At 38.9% G+C, this 22,916-nt stretch overlaps 2 protein-coding genes across 2 annotated transcripts; both read right to left on the minus strand.

Moving 5' to 3' along the window:
- Positions 1-82: 82 nt before the first annotated feature.
- On the minus strand, positions 83-12,170 carry fam83ga (family with sequence similarity 83 member Ga). The gene is made up of 5 exons (XM_026929458.3): positions 10,202-12,170; positions 9,104-9,271; positions 6,906-7,030; positions 2,869-5,149; positions 83-2,691 (listed from the first exon to the last, which is right to left on the minus strand). The coding sequence occupies exons 1-5, from the start codon at positions 10,658-10,660 to the stop codon at positions 2,380-2,382; spliced, it is 3,345 nt and encodes a 1,114-aa protein (XP_026785259.3). The 5' UTR covers positions 10,661-12,170; the 3' UTR covers positions 83-2,379.
- Positions 12,171-12,288: 118 nt separating this feature from the next.
- On the minus strand, positions 12,289-19,946 carry grapa (GRB2 related adaptor protein a). Its single transcript, XM_026930189.3, has 5 exons — positions 19,611-19,946; positions 19,307-19,404; positions 18,969-19,088; positions 13,530-13,698; positions 12,289-13,061 (listed from the first exon to the last, which is right to left on the minus strand). Exons 1-5 carry the CDS (start codon positions 19,686-19,688, stop codon positions 12,882-12,884), a joined length of 645 nt encoding a protein of 214 aa, XP_026785990.1. The 5' UTR covers positions 19,689-19,946; the 3' UTR covers positions 12,289-12,881.
- Between the last annotated feature and the right edge of the window lie 2,970 nt (positions 19,947-22,916).

Consider the following 22,916-nt stretch of genomic DNA (forward strand, 5'->3'; position numbering starts at 1 on the left):
GTAGCAGTTTAAGTCAGGAGAGGGCAGTCAATTCACTGTGTATATATATAAACTCTGTACCAGTATTAAAAATTAACCCACAGTGTCTTATGATTATTGGTCGAATGGCTTAGTGCATTCTACATCTATTTTAAGCATTCAGCAGCTCTGTAGTGCTCATGCTGGTAGCTGTGTGACTGCTGGAACTTGTGTGCCACGGTTAGCGTACGAATCTGTTTCAGGAAAAGGGTGTGAGTCCCTCATTCTTCTGTATTTAAATCCTTCCAGGCACAGTGGAGAAGCTGATATGATTGTGGGATTGGTGCCATATCCACATATTGTGCCATTCTGTTTTGGTAGATGTGTAGCAGGATGTTTCTACAAATTTGTAACAGTAATAAAAACCAGGCAAGGGTGTAGGGATTATACATTTAAAAAACTGTGCAACTGATACTTTTTGTATGTCAGTACGTAACATTTCAACCCAGATTTTATCTGTATGCAAAAAAAAAAAAAAAACACCCCTTCACCGAAGCCCTATATTTTAGGCTTTGTGCTACTAACAGAACATACAGCGTGGCTTGCACTTGCACCCAGTTTCATGAGGAAGTACCAAAGCTGTCTGGTATTTATTCCTCTTCCTCATCCAAAGAAAGAAAGAAAGAAAGAAAGGGAAGCACAAGTATTTTGATTGCTTCACTAGAAATATATGAAAATAAACTGATAACAAATTTTGGCCGGTAAGTAAGCGTGTACTGCCACTTACCGATTTCATGCTGACATTAAGAAGTGGAGGAAAAGTTGTTTTGTTATGTCCAGGTATGGTGTTATCAATATTCATAACATGGGAATTATTACAGGCCGTGATGCCATTTAGAAAGCAACTGAAAGCATTTAGATCAATTAACAGCATATACTATATTCTGTTGTACAATTTCAGGCCAGTCAGTATCTTAAGTGCTAAGATGAAACACACTTTTGCCCTTGATGTACTTTCTGTCTTTCTCCATTGCTCTTGATCGCAACTCTAGCAGGCACAATTGCCGTTACAGCTACAGCTTGCGTCCTGCTGCTGATATGACACATTTGCTTGCTGTGTAAGCTTAAAGCTTGTCCAGACCATACAGGCGGTATGTCTGAATTGATAAGTCTCAAAATAGAGCCTAAAAACATGAATTCTGCCTTTTCTTTTTTTAATTTTTAGCATTTTCCACTGCTAGGAGAAATGTGTTGTCAGCACAAAGATTGTCTGAGTTATATTTTGGGTTATTGCACCACCCACGGCCTCAGGCACACCACACGACGCTGTACTATCATACATTTATTAGGTGGTTTTTCAAGTCATCAGCGTATGATACACCATTTTTGTAAAAGGCAATAACTAGGCATTCATAAGAGTTCCTGAGCCCATCCTCTTAATTTGCTTTTCCAGTTAAAATGTAGAGCATTACAAACCGTAATCATTTCGTGTGTTAAATTAAGAGTTTGTAAATATATTTCAAACAGACCTGTCAAAGTAAAGGACTGTTATCAACAAATACTGTTAATACTGTTAATAATGCTCTTCCCACATACAGTATTTTAAACTACATCATTACAAAACTTTAATATTTCAACATTTAAACTTGTCTGCTTCCTTCCTTTTGTTTGTGATTTATGTAGTCACAAGGGCTTATTAAAAAAAAACAAAAAAAAACATCTTTCCCAGTTCATACTGATCTTAATCACCACCATCAATTTATTTATTTATTTATTTTTTTGAGACTACAGCATTTGATCTTTTGAATCTGCTGAATCTCTGGCTGTCCAGGAAAAAAACTGGAATTTTGGTGTAATTTCTTTCAATTTAGTAGAATTATTTAATCAGACTCCTGGCTGTTTATGAAAGTAAATGGATAAATATATACATATATAAAACCTCTTTGTGATTTGCATAAACGGTGTTAAATTTAAAGACTGGAGGCGCTGTGAAAACCTGTTTTGGTTGCTGTCTCACAGCTGGAGGGAAAGATTCCAGGAGTAATTCACTGAGGTAAGCATGAAGCAATGAACTTCATAAATAGTTTGCCCGTGTCACATCCTTAGAAACAGATATATACCTATACTCTATGTATATACAGTACATCTACATTCAACATCCAGATTCCAGATAAAAGATATAAAGCTATATGAAGAAAACATTTCAAAAGCACCTGCATCATTCAATCACTTTTTATCTTTCTCTTTAATACTCTGAGTCTTATTCTGATTAGTTTGAGAAGAGGAGCTAGTAATTCTCTCTTTCAAGGTTTTTGGAAATGGTGTTTCTCTAAAAGAAGACCTATCATCTGTGGTTGACACAGAACGCTGCCTGAAGCTTGACTGGTCTAATTGGTTGACCCTCATTCTATCCTGTTGAGCCTAAGGCTGTTCTGGAGAAGAATTGTGATGGTCTGCTGAGAGCTCCGTCTGCAAGGGTCTGAGCTGAGTTTGGTTTGACCTGATGGGAGCTGCATGTCTCCTGGGAAGCTTGGCAGGACTTGCATGAAGATCATTAGCAGCCTTGTTTTGGCCCAACTGCCTTCCAGGTGGATAATTCTGAGCTCCCGGAGTGGATACAGCAGATGTAGTATGATGCTCAATGCTGTGGAGTTTGGTGACAGATGCTTTGGTTAAACTGAGTTTGACTTCACATGTCGGAATAGGGTTTGGTTGAGGTGAGACCTGATGTAGCTGTAAATAGCAACATAATTTAATTTTACCAGGTTATTTCGCAAAACTTTGCAAGAGTTGCAATCTGTGGATTTAGTTTTTTGTTTATTTGTTAGTTGTGAGTGAAAAAACCCTGCTATTAATAAAAAAGGTCATATTTGTTTTAGCAGTTACACAGCTGTAGAAGGGAATCGTTACCTTCCTGAAATTTCTCTCTAACTTGGGTTTTTCTTCAGACTGGTTCTTATTCTCTTGCTGCACACACATATGCTCCAGTGTCATCCTTTTCAGAGGATAGATATCAACACTGAACTGTCCAATCTTAATGCCAGTCAATGTCTTTAGTTTTAGCTGCTGTGCTTTGTCCACAATTTGGGCTGTTGCACTCTCCTTTGGTTCTGAATTGGAGCTGTCCGTGTCTTTGACCTCTGTGGCCTGCTCAAGGTTTGACTCCCCTGCAATCAACGGTTTAATTTGAAAAGGCAATTTGCAAGCTTCTTCATGACTTCTTTCAGTATCCGGGCCTTTCTGGAAGTCATTGTTTAAAGAAGCTGGTTTTGACTGTGGTGTCGAGTGTGTGTCTTCATTCACTTCAAGCACAGATTTGAGGTTAGATGTGTAAGTGAATCCTGAGCAACTTTCTGGCTTTAATCTCAGCAGTGGCACTTCGTTGGCTGTGTCAGAAAACACGATGCACTGCGCCTCCGCAGTTTTCAGCACTGGCACATAAGCACAGCACATAGGCACAGCTACTTCGTCCTGCAGCAATGATGTGTTTTCTGATAGCTGTGATTCGGCACTGTCGCTCTCTTCTACAGGTTGTAGCTCAAATATATGATTTACTACTGAATACGATTCACACTCCTGTAGGCATTCTGTATTTTCATCAGGTGCCTCTTGTGCATCAGTCTTAACCTGACGTAGTGGTTTGTTCTCTGTTCCTTGTTGTGAGGGAGAATCTGTTTCCTGTACTTGCTGTTGATTGGCTAGAGAAACCGATTCAGACAAACCATTTCCTCCATTCATTGATGTGAACTCCAAATCAGAGGAGATGTCAGTTCTCATACCAGTTAAGTGTTGGCCATCACACTCTCCTGGTGATGCAGACTGGAGCCTAGACTCTTCTGTTTCTTTCATGACTTCGTGGCTTGATGCAATCTTACATGAGCCAGACATTAATGAGGAGGAGGACGAGGACGAGGACGAGCCAACAGTGTTTGGCTCATCTGGGTACATGGAGACAAGTGGCATCCTGTTAACCAACCCTACAATCTCAGAATCAACAATCACACGCTCTCCGCACTCAAAGTTCTCCTCTGCTGAAAAACAAGAACTGGAGTCAGAATAGGTACTCTCTTCACTATGTATTGGAGAGTCTGCATGATCTGTCTCATTTGTATCTGGCTCTATGAGTTTATGTGTGCTCCACTGATTGTCGTGGATATCTTTATCACTGGTGCTCTCTGCAATATCCTCACAGCTTTGTTTGTCTGATGTAGTTTCAGGTTGTGTAACTGAAGTATGAGTTGTTACTGTATTAGATCCAACACTGTAATATGGTGTTATATTATCAATCTGTGGATCCTCTGATATTTGAGAATCTTTACATGACTCAGCACTAGTGCTGGCTATAATATTCTCAGCATCCATTTCTTCTCTCTGCTTAGATAAGATGTCAGCTTGCTTTTCCATACCATGATCCACAGGTGAGTCTTTCTCATCCTTCTTGCTACTGTGACCTGGTTTAGGATTTAGAGTAGGGGACAGACACACAACCTGTTCATTCAGACTGCTAGGTGGATGTATCTTCTGAGGAGAATTGCAATGCTTGTTATTTTCCTCCTGTGTAGTTTGGGGTTGCATAAGTGGCTGCTCATTGGCTGAATCATCAGCTGGAGAGGTGGGCCTTGGACAATCCTTCTCAGACAGAGACTCTTGTGGCACGTGGATGGGGTCTTTAAATCGGATGGCTTGTGAGACCTCAAAGAGCTCTGAACGCGTGGGGTGAGCTTGTATGGGTTTACTACAGTCCCTTATATTTATGAAGCCAATCACATCACGTGGTGGATCTGGCTCAGGCCAAACAGGCAGGTAGTCGATCATGTTGGCTTTTTCTAGGTGGAGCAGTCCAGGGTGAATGCGAGGACCATCTGGCACTTCCTTCATTTGTTTAATGCTGTTGCTGTTGGCTGTGCACCTCGCAGAATCCACATGATTGCTGTTGGCAGTAGCATTACAAGAGACCAGAGAATATTTGGGGTTGATGAGTTTGAGGGCAATGGTGGTTGAGCGCGGCAGAGCAGGTACTGGTTTAGAGATGGGTTCTAGCTTTTGTTCTTTCTCCATCTTAATCTTGTTCAAGTTAACGGCATTAGACATCATATACAGGTCTTGGAACAGCTGGTCAAATAATTCCACAGCCTGGCCTGTGAGCACAGTAATGATGCTCCTGTCTAATCTCGAGGCAGTCCATGTGAAACTGAAATTAAACAACAACAACAACAACAACAACAAAATCTGGATTATATGTGGTGCCTTGATGAAAACACAATGTAAAGTGACCCATATTTATGAAGTGTCTGAAAGTAATTTATTTATTTGATATATGATTGCCTCAAAATAATCCATGAAATTGAACTGATCAGGAAATACATTGCCTTGCAAAATTATTCAACCCGATTAAAAATCTTCAGATATGCTCTAAGTATTATTTTAAAGTCATATTCATCATTTGGCAGCAGATCTTAAAAAAATAAAACCTGAATGCAATTTGCAAAAGTATTTAACCCCTTCAGACTAGTACCTGGTAGAACCATCTTTTGCTGCAATAACAGGTTAAGTCTGTTACGGTAAGATCCTTACACTGTTTGAGAGTGATTTTCGCTCATTCTTCTTAGCAGATTTGCTCCAGGTTATTCACGTTGATTGGATGTTGTTTGTCAACTATATTTTCAAACAGTGCCACAGATACTCAGTGGGCTTCAGATCTGGATTTTGACTTGGCCACTGCCGAACATTCACCTTTTTGTTTTTAACCACACCTGCATTGCTTTGGCTTTGTGTTTGAGTCTGCTGAAAAGTGAAGTTTCTCCTAAGCTTTAGTCTTTTATTTATTTTTTAGCAGACTGAAGCAGGTTCTCATGTAATATCCCTCTGTCTATTACTCCACCCATTCTCCCTTCAATTTTGACAAGAAGTCCAGGTTCCTTAGCAGAGCATGCTTCCCATACCAAGAGCATGATGCTTCCACCAACATATTTCACTGTAGGGATGGTGTTAATTGAAGTATGGCCTGTGTTAGGGTTGAACCACACATAGCGGTTTGAAATTTGCCTAAAGACAGTATCTTGATCTTGGTCTCATCACACCAAAAAAAAAAACAAAACATATCTTCCCTGCCTCACACTCATGCGTTTCTTTCTATCCAACCTCCCATACCGTCCTCAATTATGCAGAACTCTTGAAATTGTTGTCTAGTGCACCTTCACTCCACTCTCAACCACTGTACTCTGTAACTCCTTCAGAGTGACTGTTGGCCTCACTGTGGCTTCCCTCACCAGTCTCTGCCTTATTTTTGTGCTGAGTTTTGAAGCAGGGCTTTGCCTAGCTAGTGCTTGGGTAGTGTGATGCAGCTTGCACTTCCTCACAATTGATCCAATTTGCTTACTGGGATGTCCAACCTCTTATAATTTTCCATCCTATTCCTAACTTCTGAAATTCTATTGACTTATCTTTAACTTCCTTTGAATCCTCTGTAATCTTCATTTTTACTTCTTCCTTCAAAATGTTTTTTTTTTTTTTTTTTTTGTCAATGGCAGTTTAACTGAGGTGTTCAGAAAATGGCAGTTGTTTTAATATTTCTCAGTTGCAGGCCAACTGTAAGTCAACTGTGTCCATTAAGACAATATCTTTCATCTGGAGCTTCCGCAACCTGGGGGAGTTGAATTCTTATGCAAGCAGCATTTTTCAGTTTTTGAGTTTCTTTGAAATACTTGCTGACCAATTCACTATAAGAGAACATGGGTTTTCAGCTAAAATACTGACAGGAAGAATATGTGTATTTCATCATATCATTTGTTATTCAGACATATCTGATAAATTCCAAGGGTTAAAAGGTTAAATACTTTCGCAAGGCACTGTAAAAGGTAAAACAGATCCTAAAACAGAACTCATACTATTATCGCTTTAGCAAAACAAAAAACAAAACAGGAATACTAATTTGTGAACTGTCTGACCTGTATGATCCTGAAACGGCTTTGTCTCCATCAACAAACATGAATTTTTGACTTTGGGTCCCACCTACTTTCTTGGACGAGTGAGTGTAAAAGCCAGTTCCTCTGATACTCCGCACTCTCAAGTTCTAAACAGTTCCAGCACAAAAAAATGAAAAACATTAAGGGCTCGTCTGCATAGTGATTATGTGCACGTTTAAAGTAACTCACAGGTGAAAGTGTTTTCTATAAACGATGAATAGAATTTTTCTGACATAAAGAATCATTCTGAATAAAGCACAAGGACACCCTGAAGACAAACGCTGTATAAGTTTGTGAACTTGCTTAGAAGTCTTTCTGTGTATACATTATAACTCAGAGCATTATTATTCTCTGCATTTTGTCCTTTGTGTCTTTTATAAAAAAAAAAAAGTGTGATAAAATTGTTACACTTCGTCATTTGTTTTATTAACCAACCTAAATGCATAATATGTTCAAACAATATTTCATACGATATCTGTTTTATATAAATATATAAATAATAAATGCTTCTACATAAAGCCACTTGCTCATCAGTCAGGTTAGTAAAGTATTATAAGATTTCTGTTAACCTCATTAATGGGTGTTTTTGTGGTTTTCAGGTGTAACAGGTCAGATTTGATCATGTTTCTGCTGAATGATGACTTTCATTTAACAGATTTACATGCCAACATTTGCAACCTATGAGAATATGAGAAATTAAGGTGTAATATGTAGGCATTATAGTGGTCACTGGAGAGCTAGTGGTTAGGCCACAGTGTTCTCACGGCCAGGGAACCAGCCTCAGCCACTGGGGTTGCGTGCAACAGTGTGCTCTCAGTGCCGGTCCCAAGCCCAGATAAAAAATGGGGAGGGTTGTGTCAGGAAGGGCATCAAGCATAAAAACTGTGCCAAATCAAATATGCGGACCGATGATCTGCTGTGGCGACCCCTAACAGGAGCAGCTGAAAGAGGAACAACAGCAACAACACATGCACTATATTCTTACACAACTGCAGTTTGTAAGGGGATTTCAACATCATGCTTTAGCCAACATTGTAATCTGCATCCTTATTTTGTTACTTGTAATTCTGCAGAAAATACAGAGGATTTTCAGCTGCATTGGTCTTACAGTAAGATTTTGTGACCTTAGTATTATAAGGATCTATCTGGATGAAGAGCTGTTTTGAGATTTGGGACATCAAGCTTTGGACAGTCCAGCTAGCAAAACTCAAAAGAGCTGAAATTTACACTTACAGCTCAACAAGGCCTACATTTTAAGGTTACTTCAAATTTACCTGATCATATTTACAAACTGAAATTAGCCTAATAAATCTACATTATGATCAAATATGCTTTCCCTTGAAATATTTCACAATATTAAAATATGTACAACATACAATATATAGTTCTGTGCAACCACACAAGCGTGTTTTACAGGTTTGCTAGCCAAATTTCAGTTCCTGGTTACACGGGAAAGTTCACTTTATTAAGTACACTGCACGTAACTAGCTTAAGTCAGTATTATTTATTGCTAAAGTAATTAGATGTTAGAGAATAATATGTGTTCTTGACTGCGCTGAAGACTTTCTAATGTTCCAGAATGTTTATACATTGAAAAGTCGCCATACTGAGGCTTCAAGTCTGTTCTTTTCTGTCAGACTGTAAATATCTAGAGAATGGATATTGACTGATCAAGGTCACCTATGTTGCGTTCATCCTATTTTCATCCTGGAGGACAACTTTGCAAAATAATAATAATTAAAAAAAAAAAACCTCAGGAAAACCTGATGTATGTGGTTAACTCATTTTTCCACCAGATCTTATAATACTGAGGTCACGATGTGTTGCGTGTGCATGCACAGTACACACGCAAATTCCTCCAATCTCATTCTCAGTGGCTCATATCTGTGTTTATGGAATGTCCTTAATGCACTTCAGCATGTTAATCTGTGATCAGCTGTGTTCTGTGTCTGTCTGAACTCTCAGGTCAGACAGGAGGCATAAAGTGACATTGAACTGTCTCAGATCTACCTCAGACCTGTCTGAATATCAGGTCAGTAATGATTCAGCTTTTGTGTTGCACTTAAAATCAAAAATCAAAAGTTCTGACATGGTTAAAGCGATTTCCCAATTGTATTATTATTATTATTATTATTATTATTACTGTTCAGCTCTAAATAAAAAAAAAAGACAGGACCTACCTTGAGATGTCCTGTGTGCATTGAGGCACTCTCACACATTTTCAGGAAGTGTGGAACCCCAGTAACCTCCAATATGATGTATACAGCCACATTACGCTTGAAGCTTGCATGCAAGAGATCTTGAAAGATGTCCACATCTGTAAACAAATCCATGACCACAGCAATGACCTGTAAATGGAGAAATGTATAGGTTGGATTGCATTATATTATCTATCATATTCGGTGACCACAAAACTTTTAACCAGAGGAAGACTATTCTGCAAAACCTCTTCAGATCTCACTTAAGGTTATAAAAGATAATCAGCATGCTTCAAAGCAGTTAGTAACACTTTGTTTGTTTGTCGTATTGATAAATATTGGACTCTGTATCTACAGTAAACTTTATCTAAACTCAAGGTTACTACCTGCGTATGATTTACTATAATTGCTGGACTTTGACTTGCATATAATCACTACTTCGTAAAAGTTGTCTGTTTGTTTCTTCATTGATCACATTCATTTTATGTGACTTTGTTTCATTTACTGATCATTTTAATTTCATTTTACCTGTACCTCAGGTTCATTCTTACCTAGGGATGAGCTTCGAACCAGTCTGGCTTACTATTCTCAGGAATTTCTCTTAATATAAATCATATTGTGTGAGAATGTGAGTGTTGATGTTAGGACTAATGTGTGCAACACAACACCGCAATAAACAGCGTTCGCATTCTGTTTTCTGAGATTTAAATAAATGAAATGAATTCATCATATTACTACTACTACTACTACTACTACTACTGAAAGTGAATAATAGGACTGACTACCTAGGGGGTCCTATAAGCGGGAATTCAAAGGGTAATAACAGGATAATAACATAATATATAAACCTAATGTTAATTTGTAAGTTTTTCTTGCAAATAATAAAATAAATATGATAAAAATCGAAAGTGATATCATATTGTAATATAAACCCTAAAGAATTGTAAATAATAATAAACAATAACACAATATTATTACTATTGAGCTCATTAACCTACATTAATTCCTATGCCTTTATAGATAATGATGCTTATTACTCCTGCTGCTACTTCTACTAAAGGTAATATTTCACAGTCTCACCTTCTGTGCCTGTGCTATGGTTCTCCTGATGATCTCTTTAATATGCGCGTCACCGTGGAGGGGCGGCTGCGCGTGCACGGTGACGCGGGTCACTCCACGGTAGCTCGCGCACTGAGGCCAGCCGAGCTCCAGCTGCGGGAGCGTGTCCTCAGAGCACTCTGGCCAGTACTGCAGGGACAGACGCGCCTCTTTACTGTCCCCATCAAAGCCGGCTGGGTAATCGGGTAAATCCGGGCGATAGGGTTCCACAGACGCGGACAGCTGCGCGAGCTCCAGGTCCGACAAAAATGGCCTGATCCGGTAGGTCTTGATGAACTTCTGAAAGCAGTCCGGACCTTCATCCAGCAGCATCTCCAGCGCCAGCCTCTGCTCCTCACTGTACAGGAACTCCGGCTTGGACTCATTAGTGCGTAAATTAACATGGTGCTCGTTTAGACACTGAATCTGAGACAGAGCCATTAATAAATACCCCAAAATATTAGCGTGTCAAAATTTCCTACAAGTTTCCAAACAGATTCTGGTCATTACTTTATATGCATGTGGTCACACCTATGGTGTGTTATTAACCTTCTTACAGTGCGTTCCACCACATAACTTTGAATTTTCCCCCACGGTTATCACGGGGTTGCCAGATTGGTAGACTCAACAGTGTTTCAGAGTGACATGGAAAAACAAACAGCTTCAAAATATGGCCAAAGTATTGCAGACACCTGACCATCGCAACCATATGTGCTTCATATATTTGAACATCCCATTCCAGATTTATTCCCCTTTGCTGTTATAATAAGCTCCACTCTTCTGGGAAGCTTTCCACTAGATGTTGGAGCGTGGCTGTGGGGATTTGTGTTCATTCAGCTACAAGAGCATTAGTGAGATCAGGCACTGATGTTACAGTAGATTGAGGAGGTCTGGGGTGCAGTCGGTATTCCAGTTCATCTCAAAGGTGTTCAGTGGGGTTGAGGTCAGGGCTCTGTGCAGGACACTCGAGTTCTTCCACTCCAACCTTCACACACCATGTCTTCATGGAGCTCGCTTTGTGCATAGGGGCATTGTCATGCTGGAACAGATTTGAGTTCCAGTGAAGGGAAATTGTAATGCCACAGCATACAAAGACATTCTAGACAATCATGTGCTTCCAACTTTGTGGCAATATGTGTGTGATGGTCAGGTGTCCACAAAACTTTGGTCATACAGTGTATTTATGCAATACAGATGAAATTTAACATTCCAACCTTAATATCTACATTGTCATTGTTCCTCTTTCGGCTGCTCCCGTGAGGGGTCGCCAACAGTGGATCATTGATCCGCGTATTTGATTTGACACAGTTTTTACGCCGGATGCCCTCCTTGATGCAACCCTCCCCAATTTTTATCCGTGCTTGGGACCGGCACTGAGAGCTCACTGTTGCATGCAACCGCAGTGGCTGGGGCTGGTTCCCCGGCCGGGAATCAAACCCAGGCCACAGCGGTGAGAACACTGTGGCCTAACCACTAGTCCTCCAGTGACCCAACCTTAATATCTACATTATGTATTATTTACTATATATTTATTAATCCACAGTGTTGTGTAGCACAATATTTACAACCATGATTAGACCCACAACAGAAATGACTTGCTCACACTGGGCTTAAAATGACTGGATGTGGAATTGTGGAGAGAATTTCTGTAATATTATACAAACTCTAAAGCTATCATTGTAATAGCTTGTGGTATAGCAGACTAAATGGTGTCCAGCAGCCCGTATATTTTCTGTATTCTGTAGTCTGGTAAAGAGGATTTTGCTTAATCTGGCAACCTGGACAGGTAACAGTTAGCAAGTACGGTCACGTGACTCAATGGGGTTCAAAAACTGACTTCTCCTAAGCAAACATTCACACTGTGCAGAATCTGTAAAGGCATCACTGTGGCCTAGATTATTGGAGCATGGAGTTAGCGAGACAAAAAAATATGCACACATGTTCTTAAGTTCAAAATATAGATTTTGGATATTGTGTTGAAAACTGCAGTGGAATGCTGACCTGTAGCCTCTGGTTTGTCTTACATAAGTTTGTGTAAGTAAGCCCTACAAACAACTGAGCCAACTGTCTTATCATTTACACACATTTATTTCCTCTTCACTACTGATATAATCACACCCAAGTCATATAAGAGAAATATGTAACAACAGCAACAACAGACAAACACACACATATACGTATAAAAAAAATACCACATACACACAATCTGCAATTGGCAAAAAAAAAAAAAAAAAAAAAAAAAAAAGGTTACAAAAAAGTGCTGCAAAATGTTGCATCTGAACCTGTGCCCTAAACACATTTAGGTTTGAACCTATTGCTCTTTTTCATTGTTTAGTGATGTTTCTTCTTTCCTCATTGGGAAGCCCAAAGAGAGACTCTTAGTGTCTACATCATTACATGTATATGCTGTAGGCTAAATGAAAAGGATTAGACAGTTCTTTCTGTTTTCCTGTTCACCGCTCATCAGGGAAGACATGTATTTTTCACAGCCACAACACTACACCTGTCTGTATGTTTGTCTGTAGCAGTCCACATGAATTTCAATCATTTTCCTGCTCAATCAGTCTTTTTACTAACTGATAAGTTGAATTAGGTGTATCGGACCACACTGCACTGGTCGTCAAGGACCACAGGTGACCCCCTGCGTGAGGCTCTGCTGAGGTCAGTGGTAAATGAGCTTGACGTATTCTTTGGGGAAGAAGCCAATGCGCCCATTGCAGCGTCCCTTCCAGCACTGCTGGTCTGAGCAGTCGAGCAGGTCAATGACATCACCACGCAGGAACTGCAGCTGGGAGTTGTGCTTGGGGATGAAGTCTACCAGCGCATGGGCATGATGTGGCCTCTGGTGGATAAAAGGTATGTGTGAATACACCTTATGGCTCAGCAAGGGCTGATCTGCCACTCTGAGTGTCATCCTGATCTAATAAGATAAATCATATTCTGATTTACTGACTTTACACAGCAACTTAATGTTAATTTGATAATGAACTTCTCAGTTTTAATGTTGTGAAATGTATCATTTGTCATAATGTAATACAAAAAAACTACAGTAGACTCTGGCTAAAATCTAATCCTGATTGGTGTAATCTTTGCTAAAATAATTGTTGGCTTTCTATTCACATGCATTTAACAGCTTTTGACATGCATTTTTATTCTGTGCATTTTTTTTTTTAAAAAAGAATTTTTGACTGAATTTGATCAACACTGTTTAGGCTGATAAACAAGATAATCCAGACTGAGCGTACGTCAGGTTCTTGTGGATTTTTATACCCATATCATAAAACGTCAAATCTCAAACACCTCAGCTTACCCTTTGTGAGCGTTCTGCCTCTCGGAGAAAGACTGTCCTTTCTTTAGCAATGCTGTTGCTTTTGTAGAAGTCCACCAACTGGTTGAGAGATGAAAAGACCTCGTCCCAGATAAAGTACTGTCCCTCTCTGTCCTTCAGAACCTTGAAGTGTTGCACATGATCACCATAGCTGTTAGGTGAAAAGAATAAAGTGCTGTTAAGTGTGCAAAATGTCTTGCTTTCTTTAACAACTACAGCAGTTTCCCACATTATTGGAGAACCTATTCCCAGATTTTCTTTCTTTCTTTCTTCCTTTCTTTCTTTCTTTCTTTTTTTTTTTAACAATTTCCTTTATGTATTTGAAAGAGTAACAGGAAGAAAGGAAAGAGCCATGACTACACACACACACACACACAGAGCAACACAGCTGCATTAAGTATTAGTACTCAGGAATGCTACAAACACAAAGCAATCAAACTACAAATGATCCGCTGAATCAAAGAACAACAATAATATGCAATAAAAATAAAATAGTAATCCAAAATAATGATACACAACAGTGTTGATATAGATGAAAAACAGGGAAAAAAGACATAAGATGAAAGAAACAGGCTAAGCATATCTGATTGAGGCTTATCAGGCACATAATGGGCCAAACGGAGAGCTGAGGAATCAATCATTTAGAATAACATGCACACCAAATTATGACCATGAATCACTTCCCCTTTTCACGGCTGTAAGGGTAAAATACATTTCTTCTTTCTGCCTGAATGCATAAAAGGCTCTTTTGCCACATTCATACCAGTTTACCTAATAGTACATTGATAATATGGAATACTAATTATTTTATTTTGTATTATTCAGCAAGATTACTTTGTGTATCTCGGATTCAAAGTCACCTGTTGCATTGTGAATTTCATTTGTCTCCTTAAGACAGAGCCTGTTTTCTACTCCTTCTACCTCCACCCAAACCTGCCTTGAATATACCCAGGCCTGGGGCAAAACCTACCAAGAACGTTGCTAAATTCATCCTCCCCAGTTGTCTCTCTGCAATAGTGACACTGTCTGCACACCCACGTTAAAATTACAAGTTTCTGTGATGCAGAAAAAGAAAGAAAGAAACCAAGATGGATTATGTCTGTCTTTTTTAGGGGAAAAAAAAAGAAAAAATGTACAATAACCAGGCTGCACATATGCAACTATGCACACCTTATTTATAATGGGGTATGCGACCGTGCTCAGAATTAACCAATCACCTTCAAACTCGTGTTCAAAGGTAATTATCATGCACCCCTCATCAAAGTGATTCTGATTAACCCCAAATAAAGTTCAGCTCTTTCTGTAGGTTTTTCCTCACATCTTCTTGGTTTCATTCGATTGCTGAAGCCATGGTTCACAAAGAGCTTACGAAGCATGTACAGGATCTCACTGTCAAAAGATTTTGATCAGGAGAGGGGCACAAAAGATTTTCCAAAATATCAGATGTACCATGGAGCACCGTGAAGGCCGTCATCAACAAGTGGAGAATATGGGGCACCACAGTGACATTACCAAGAACAGGACGTCCTTCCAAAATAGATGAAAGGACAAGATTAAAAAAACTTATCAGTGAGGCTGGCAGGAGACCTACAGCAACATTCAAGGAGCTGCAGGAATATCTGGCAAGCACTGGTCACTCACTGCATGTGACAACAATCTCTTATATTCTTCATACATCTGGGCTATTGGGTAGGGTGGCTAGACAGAAGCCCTTTCTCATGGAAAAACATCCAAGCCCAACTAAATCACCTTAGACCATGTGGCAAAATGTGTTATCATCTGATGAGACCACAGTAGAACTTTTTGGGCATAATTCTAAAAGATATGTTTGGTGCAAAAACAAGACAGCTTGTCAACCAAAGAACACCATACCCACAGTGAAGCATGGTGGTGGCAGCATCGTGTTATGGGGCTGCGTCTTTTTAGCTGGGACTGGGACTATAGTCAAGAAGGAATCATGGATAGCTTCAAATACTAATCTATTTTGGCACAAAACTTGCAGGCCTCTGTTAGACAGCTGAAGATGAAGAAAAATTTCACCTCCCAGCATGATAACATCCCAAAGCACAAATCCAAGTCAATGACTAGAATGACTGAAGAGGGATGGGACGACTTGAAGAAGGCCGTACACAGGAGATCACCTCGTAATTTGGAAGCATTTTTGGAAGAAAGAGTGGAATAAAATTGGCAGATCAGGATGTGCTAAGTTGGTAGACTCTTACCCAAAAAGACTGAGTGATGTATTACAAGCAAAGCAAAAGATGCTTTAACAAAGTATTAGTTAAGGGGTGTGTGCTTGTGCAACCAGGTAGTTTTTATGTTCCTTAATGTTCCTTCTAACTGTTTTTCACTTTCATTTTGCTGGTTGCTGTATGACATTAAAGGTAGAAAAAGATCTGACATGATTTATTTGCTTGCATTTTTTCATCACACAAAACCTGCTATTGTAATAGGGGTGTGTAAACTTTTTTATAGTCTAATTTTCTATAACAATGTATTTTTCTAAGCTCTTCCTGATTCCTGTGCAAAAAAAAAAACAAAAACAATGTGACTTAGTAATCACACAAATTACTTCCTTAAAACCAAAATGAATATAAAAAATGATGATATTCAATCAAGACTGTATCAGATTGATGAATGGGAAGCCTAAGAAGGTCTACGAACCAGCGTTGTGTTGAGCGAAGTTTCCTGAAGCTTCCTCACAGTTCTGACTCACGGCGCAGAGGAACAGAATCGGGATTTCCCGGGTTGCACAATCTGGCCTTTAAATGACCAGAACATTCTGTGGAACTGTGATATAGTTTCCTGTTTTTATAGTTTAGTTTTCCAGCTAACATATGTTCCTTGTCTAGTTGTTTTATTGAAATGAATAGGAAAAGTTTTAAGTGTTACTATTTACACGTAGTAAGTTTGACCTTAAACTTGCAGGGGTTTTGGCTGAAGTACGCTGGAAAAAATCCCCACATGCAATTATATCTACCTCCAGCTATAAAAATAGAATAGGTCTATGCCCTGTGGCGACCAATATAACTTTTTGTCATTCGTTGGTTGCTAAGGTTACACCTTAGTAGCACTTTTCTATTTCTTTTTTCTCAGAATTGTCTATTTTTCACTCATATCAAAAGCTGGATTTTCACACCACATTGAATAATTGAGAACAAGGCTGTATTGCATTTTATTATTAAATGTACATGTATTAAATTAGTCACTGTACTGTTCACTTTATATTATTAGTCTTTACATGTGCAAAAAAAACTGCTAGGAAAAAGTGGCTACAAAATATACACCATACTAGAATGAATGAGTGAAAAAGTGGTGTAAAGAAGTAAAGGATCAAATGAATGAATGAATGTTGAATTAAACAATTTATGAATGATGAAAGACAGTAAAAGAATGAAATTACTACCTCAGACACTGAGAAACATATGCCAGTGTGCAATAACAACATGCAATCAATTGTGAAAAGCTGTAATAAAGAACAGACACTCAGAACTGCAGATATAATCATTAAATGAGTGCTTTTGCAATGAAAAAATCTATATCAGATCTTATTTCTCTTCTTTTCTACACCATGTTCTGTCTAGGTAAATAATGATGCTATAAAAAGCTTGCAATGGCTTTCGCTGAAATGGTAAACCAACTTTTTGTCTCTATGTAACAAGGCCTTCTCTTATCCTACTTCATGCTTTGCCCTTCGCCATTATACGGCTGTTACTACTGTATGGCTGTTATAATCCGTGTTGTTACTGTTTTTTTAATATGCATGCTCTTGGATTGCAGTCCTGTTTGAAGAGCTTTGGCTGAACATTAATTGCCAATTAAAGCGATTGCTTTTAAGACTACATAAGAAACCTAGCCTTCCCTACAATTTTATTAAAATGCGGCAATGAAATGTCGCCTATATTATTCATCGCTCTTGATGAATTCAATATTTTAGCGAAACAAATTATTAAATATCTCAATGAAATCTCATGCTGTTTGTTCGTTTATTGCAAACTGTTTCAAACATTTCACCCTGCATGAAAATCTCCACTGAAAAAATATCTCAACAGCTTCTCCATATGATGATTGGGAGACCTCTCAAAGGGGCTGAACCTTGTAACCAAGAGCCAATACTGGAAACATTAATGAATGACTGACAGCTTTTCAAACTTAAACATATCAGTGTGAGTTAGTTAACAGCAGACTCACAGTTCTCAGAAACACAGTAGTGATCAGTAGTGTAATCCATAACAGTGTTACACAAATAGTATAGCTTGTTATTTTATATTTGTAATTGGCAAATATTGTGAATAAATTGTAAGTGTAATTTTGTGTTTGTTTATTTGCATTCATTTTGGGATTTTTTCTTTATTTATAGGTCTAACTAGCCGTCACTACCTTCTTCAGTGAAATTTAGCTAACTAGTTAGCATCTTAGCATGATATGGCAGACGCTACAAATGTTGTTGACCTGATTTTGGAAAAGTCTTTTGATGCTCTTACTTATGAGGAGAGACTGAGAATTAAACAGGAGGCCAGACCAACAGACAAAACATGAACAGATGAACAGAACACACACAGTAATGGTGTATCAACTAAAGCTCAAAGTAGACATGCTTCACAGAGTATGAACAAGCTAACCAGTGCTGGGGAAGTCAACGTAATCAATGGCATATGGTATTTCACTTGCTGAGAGCCAGACCTTAACAGTTTTACTCAAAGCACAGGGTATTTCAGCTCTTCACATGCAATATTTTATGAAAAATTCTGTAACTAACTCTTCCTTCTAAAAGAGACATTCAGATACAATATGGACTTATTTCCTCGAAATGTTGCTCCCTCTGACTAATACCTCTTCTAAGAAGTGTATGGTCATCCGTCAGACATGCCAGCTGGAGCCAGTCAGATTTCTAATTTATTTTGGGAATTGGGTCAAGTGTTCTGTTCATGGGCACAAACATCATCTCCATGTTGGCCATGATATGACTGGTGTGCTAAAGCCTCAGACAGGGCGATCCCCTGCAGGTGCAGAGCAGAGAAACTACTGACTTCACCATAATTTAGCCCTGCACACCAGCTACCAATTCTGCTTTCCTCGATCCACTGAGCAGCCTTCTAATCTCGTGTTAACAAGAACCAGAAATGTCACACCTGTGGCCAGCCATGCACGAGACCGCAGTGCTGATTGAAAGCAGCATGGCCTTGTTCTGTGAGCTTTCATATATTTCCTGATTGTGGCCAAAACCAAACTACTACCAGTTAATGAGCCATGGCAGGTAATAATATTAAACTTCATTAAGTCAGAGGCAAAGCTCACATGATTCTGCCCAAATGCACTTTATATTCATAAAAATGCTGCACTTGTCAACTACTTCAATGACAAATAATATGATATTCCACGTATATATCACGAGTACAGTGGTCCAAATGGCTAACCCACCTGACTGACATGGAGAACTCTCCAGGTGCGCTTTCGCTCTCTCGTACCAAGAAGGCTCCACATTCCCGCTGGCGCAGTCGTCCCTCAGAAACATGCCTGGAAATCCGGCCTGCAAACCACCTGCGAACAGCACAACAGCCACGTCATACTCTCACTGTGGCTTATAATGAACGCAAGAACAGGCTGGTCTCCAGTAGAGTGTTGCATCCTGCCATTCAGTGCCATTTTTTTCTAGTGCCATCTGATTTCCAGCAGTAATTTATGACAAGAATTACTCTCCAAGGAAGCTTATAAAAATGCATAGAAGTGTTTTTGGATTAAAATGAATTGATACATACGTGTGTGGTCTTAATTCGATATAGTTTTTGGGTACATAGCCCTTCCTTCCCATTAACTCTGCTGTGTACCAGTTTGGGTCATCTTCCATATTAGTGATCTGGCATAAAAAAAATAATCAGCAAGCTTAGTCGTCTTATCCATCAAAAACTCCTCATAACATTAAACTCTATAATCCAATGGAAACCTATATCTATACAATTCAATGTAAAAAAAATAGTTTATTCAACCTAAAAGTTTATCTTAATGTCAAATGAACTAATGTAATCTATGTCAGGTCTAGATGAGTTCTCGTGTCTCACTTACCTTAAGTATGTCATCCTTCTGGAAGCTGAGTTCATCACTCTCTGTGGCACGAAAGTCGTAGATAGCTACAGCCTCCATCGCTTCGACCCCCCGTGCAAGAGCTATGAAGCGGTCTACAGTTGAGCAGCAGAGGGAGGATCTGCCAGCCTGACAGACTGAACAGAAGTGTGCTGAAAACAGAAGCTACAGAGCAGAAATCACTGAATACATCGCTGTAAAGCACAGATGACGTACTGGTCTGCTTGTTGAGGCTGGCAAGCCACCAATGACTGTGAGTGTGAAAGAAAGAGATGAAGAGGAGGGGACTGAGAGACGAGAGGGAGTGTGTGTGTGTGTGAGAGAGAGAGAGAGTGAGAGATTGTAGGAGGTAGAGTGGGGGTGGTAGTTCCTGTTGCTGTATTCTCACACAAGAACCACAGCAAAAAAAAACAAACAAAAAAAAAAAACAGGAACACTAACAAAAATAGGGGAGGAGGAAGAAAGACAAGGCTACAAGGTCAACTAGAAAATTCCTCATTCAGAGAGGTGGTAATGATTCATTAATGTATACAAGTTGTTTACAAATAATTTTAATATCCAAGTATAATAAATATACTCATCTAATGACATAGATATTGTTATCATTCAAGCTTCTGTATTTGTGTCCACTGGTACTATACAGATTTTGTAGTATGTTCCTTCTTGTTCTTTCAAATTCCTGCATACAAATACTTAAAATAGGTTTGAAGGTTATAAAGTTGGACACTTCCCCAAGGAGTAAGACAGGAATAAAAGAGTCCTTGGGACCCTTGGGATTGACTTTGCTCCAAAACGGCTATTGGGCTCAGTGGCTCTCTTTCATTTCCTGCTTCGCTAGAAATGTAGTCATCAAGTCGTGAGAGAAAGGAAGGTCTGCAATACACAGTACCTGACCAAACCTGTGTATGACTTAAAACACAAATATTCAGCTTATTCACACATGCTCTGCTCCTGCCTCTGACAATCCAGGAAAAGAAAATAGAAAGAAATCCTTCATTTTTAAATTATTCATGATGTAATTTGCATTTTAGTAGTAAACTCAGATTATAGGTTATATTTCCTCATCTTTCAACGGCCTTCAATACTGCACAGCATGGATTTAACTCTAAAAATAGATAGCGTGTGAGCCTGCTATAGTACATATTTCATCGCCCACTCATTCTGAACTATTGAAGTGTGCAGTAGATCTGAGGCATCATTCTTGCTAGACTCTGTGTAGAATCTGTCCATCTCTCTTTGTTTTCCAACCGCATGCTGTGGTGCCGAAGCTCGACAATCACACATGCGTCAGCATGGTGAGCCACATTTCTGTGAGGCCAACGGAGGATGTGTTGTAAAAATAACACCAAGTCTGTACAGCACAAAATCACTTCCTGAGTACAGACACAAGGGCACCACACATACATAGCTGGAGTACTGCTTGAACTCATTAGGTAAAATAATAATATATAGGTGGACATAGAGGACATTACAGCATTAGCACCACAACAATTCAGACCAAAAAAGACATTATGAACCACTTTATTTAATTAATCTATTACAATAGGATATTTTTAGCCATCAAAGTTTAATTCTTTGAGGATAAGTGCTTCATAATGTGCTAATCGTAGAACTGTGTCTATTCTGCTCCTTGATTAAAAGCTGTTGGAATATGAATTTTCTTCATGCCTGGGTTGAGGTTTGCATCCAAGTTAATAGTGCTCAAAATAGTGCTCTGAGTCTTATATGGCACATGCAGAAAGTAAGAACTGAAAGAAAGCTGGAAGAAAGGGATACAAGATAACACAATTTTCTAATCCTGGAATATGCTAAAACTGTATTACCACTGTCTAAATTTTTTTTTACCACTAAATACACAAGTGCAAGATCAGTGTAAGGTGCTGTGGATAGGTGTGGTAATGGGTAGATACACTATGAGTAGATACATAAGCTTTCAGTTCAGTGGTAAACAACAATTCAGTCACACTAGCCTTTCCCCAAACAAGCTCTTTAAAGCCATAACAAAGCAAGGAAGAGAAAACAGCAGTGAAAAGAACCAGGGGTTAATGTGAGGTGGATCTACGTATACACAGTACACACACGTATACACAGAGTGGTTATAGGTTTAGCTGACATGAGATGTGTTTTGCACTGAAGCAGCTTGGAAAGGCACGCTGTGTGTTTTATGTGGCTTTTGGGGTGCTCAGGCTGTGCAGTGGAAAGTACGTAACAGTGTGGTAATTGTTATGTAAATGCAGATATTAATCTTTTGAGTTCAAAAATTCAAAGTACACAGAATGCTTAAACATTTAAACAAAACTAAATCATTAAAACAATCTGCAGTCATTATTGGAAAGCTTATAGATGTATGACATTAAAAAATGTAAAAAATTATTTTGAATAGGCCAGGTTAAACGTATGTTTTACTCTGTATTTAAAATCTATAGAATTATTGTTCAGTCTTTTCTGGAGTGCCGTTTTTTTTTTTTTTTTTAATTAATAATCTTCCACTAGCTAATTCAAGTGATCCTAGAAATTAACAATACACCTGGCCCATGAGCATTTGCTTTTTTCTTTTCAAAATTCAGACAGAGCTCATAAGTACAACTGTATCATAATTATAGAAGTTAAAGCCTACTTTGTGTTTGCGAATTACACATCCAGAGGGCTGGATATAAAGATGGACAATAAGGGACCTAGAATAAAACCTTGTGGAACACCATCTTGCACTCTTTTATTTTCTGAAAAATCTCCATTTACACTTATAAACTTTTCAGTCAAACAAGATCTAGTTTAAATAGGAACATGACCCAGACTGACTGATGAATTTATTATATTTAGTAAGGCCCTGGAGGACAGCATTGGGACATTGTCATAGCCAATTGTTATCTATCAATCCAGCTACTTGTTTTGGATTTGACACTAGATGTTACTTTTTTCTGACACTTACAGGCTCGAAGATATGAATTTTGTGTGATGCAGCCCTCTACTGGTCAGTGTATATCAGTAACTTTGCACCTGTAACCCTGATTTCACACCGGACACATCACCTAAGTGTCACGTCAAGGGTCACATCAAGGGTCACAGGGGTTGATTATTTGTTTGGGCAAGTGGGTGGGGCTACATTTCTAAATGCCCCATATTGGTCAACCTGTACGAGCTCTTCTTCTGCAACCCTGCTACACAGTATAAGAGTCTACCACTAATGAACTTTAATGATTATAATTAATAATAAAAGATTTGTGCTGTGATTTTCAATGTGTGGTTTTGTGTAAATTATCTATAGGCTAACAAAAAGACTGACAGTGT

This window comes from Pangasianodon hypophthalmus, chromosome 23 (assembly GCF_027358585.1).
Source record: "Pangasianodon hypophthalmus isolate fPanHyp1 chromosome 23, fPanHyp1.pri, whole genome shotgun sequence".
Lineage (NCBI taxonomy): Eukaryota > Metazoa > Chordata > Actinopteri > Siluriformes > Pangasiidae > Pangasianodon > Pangasianodon hypophthalmus.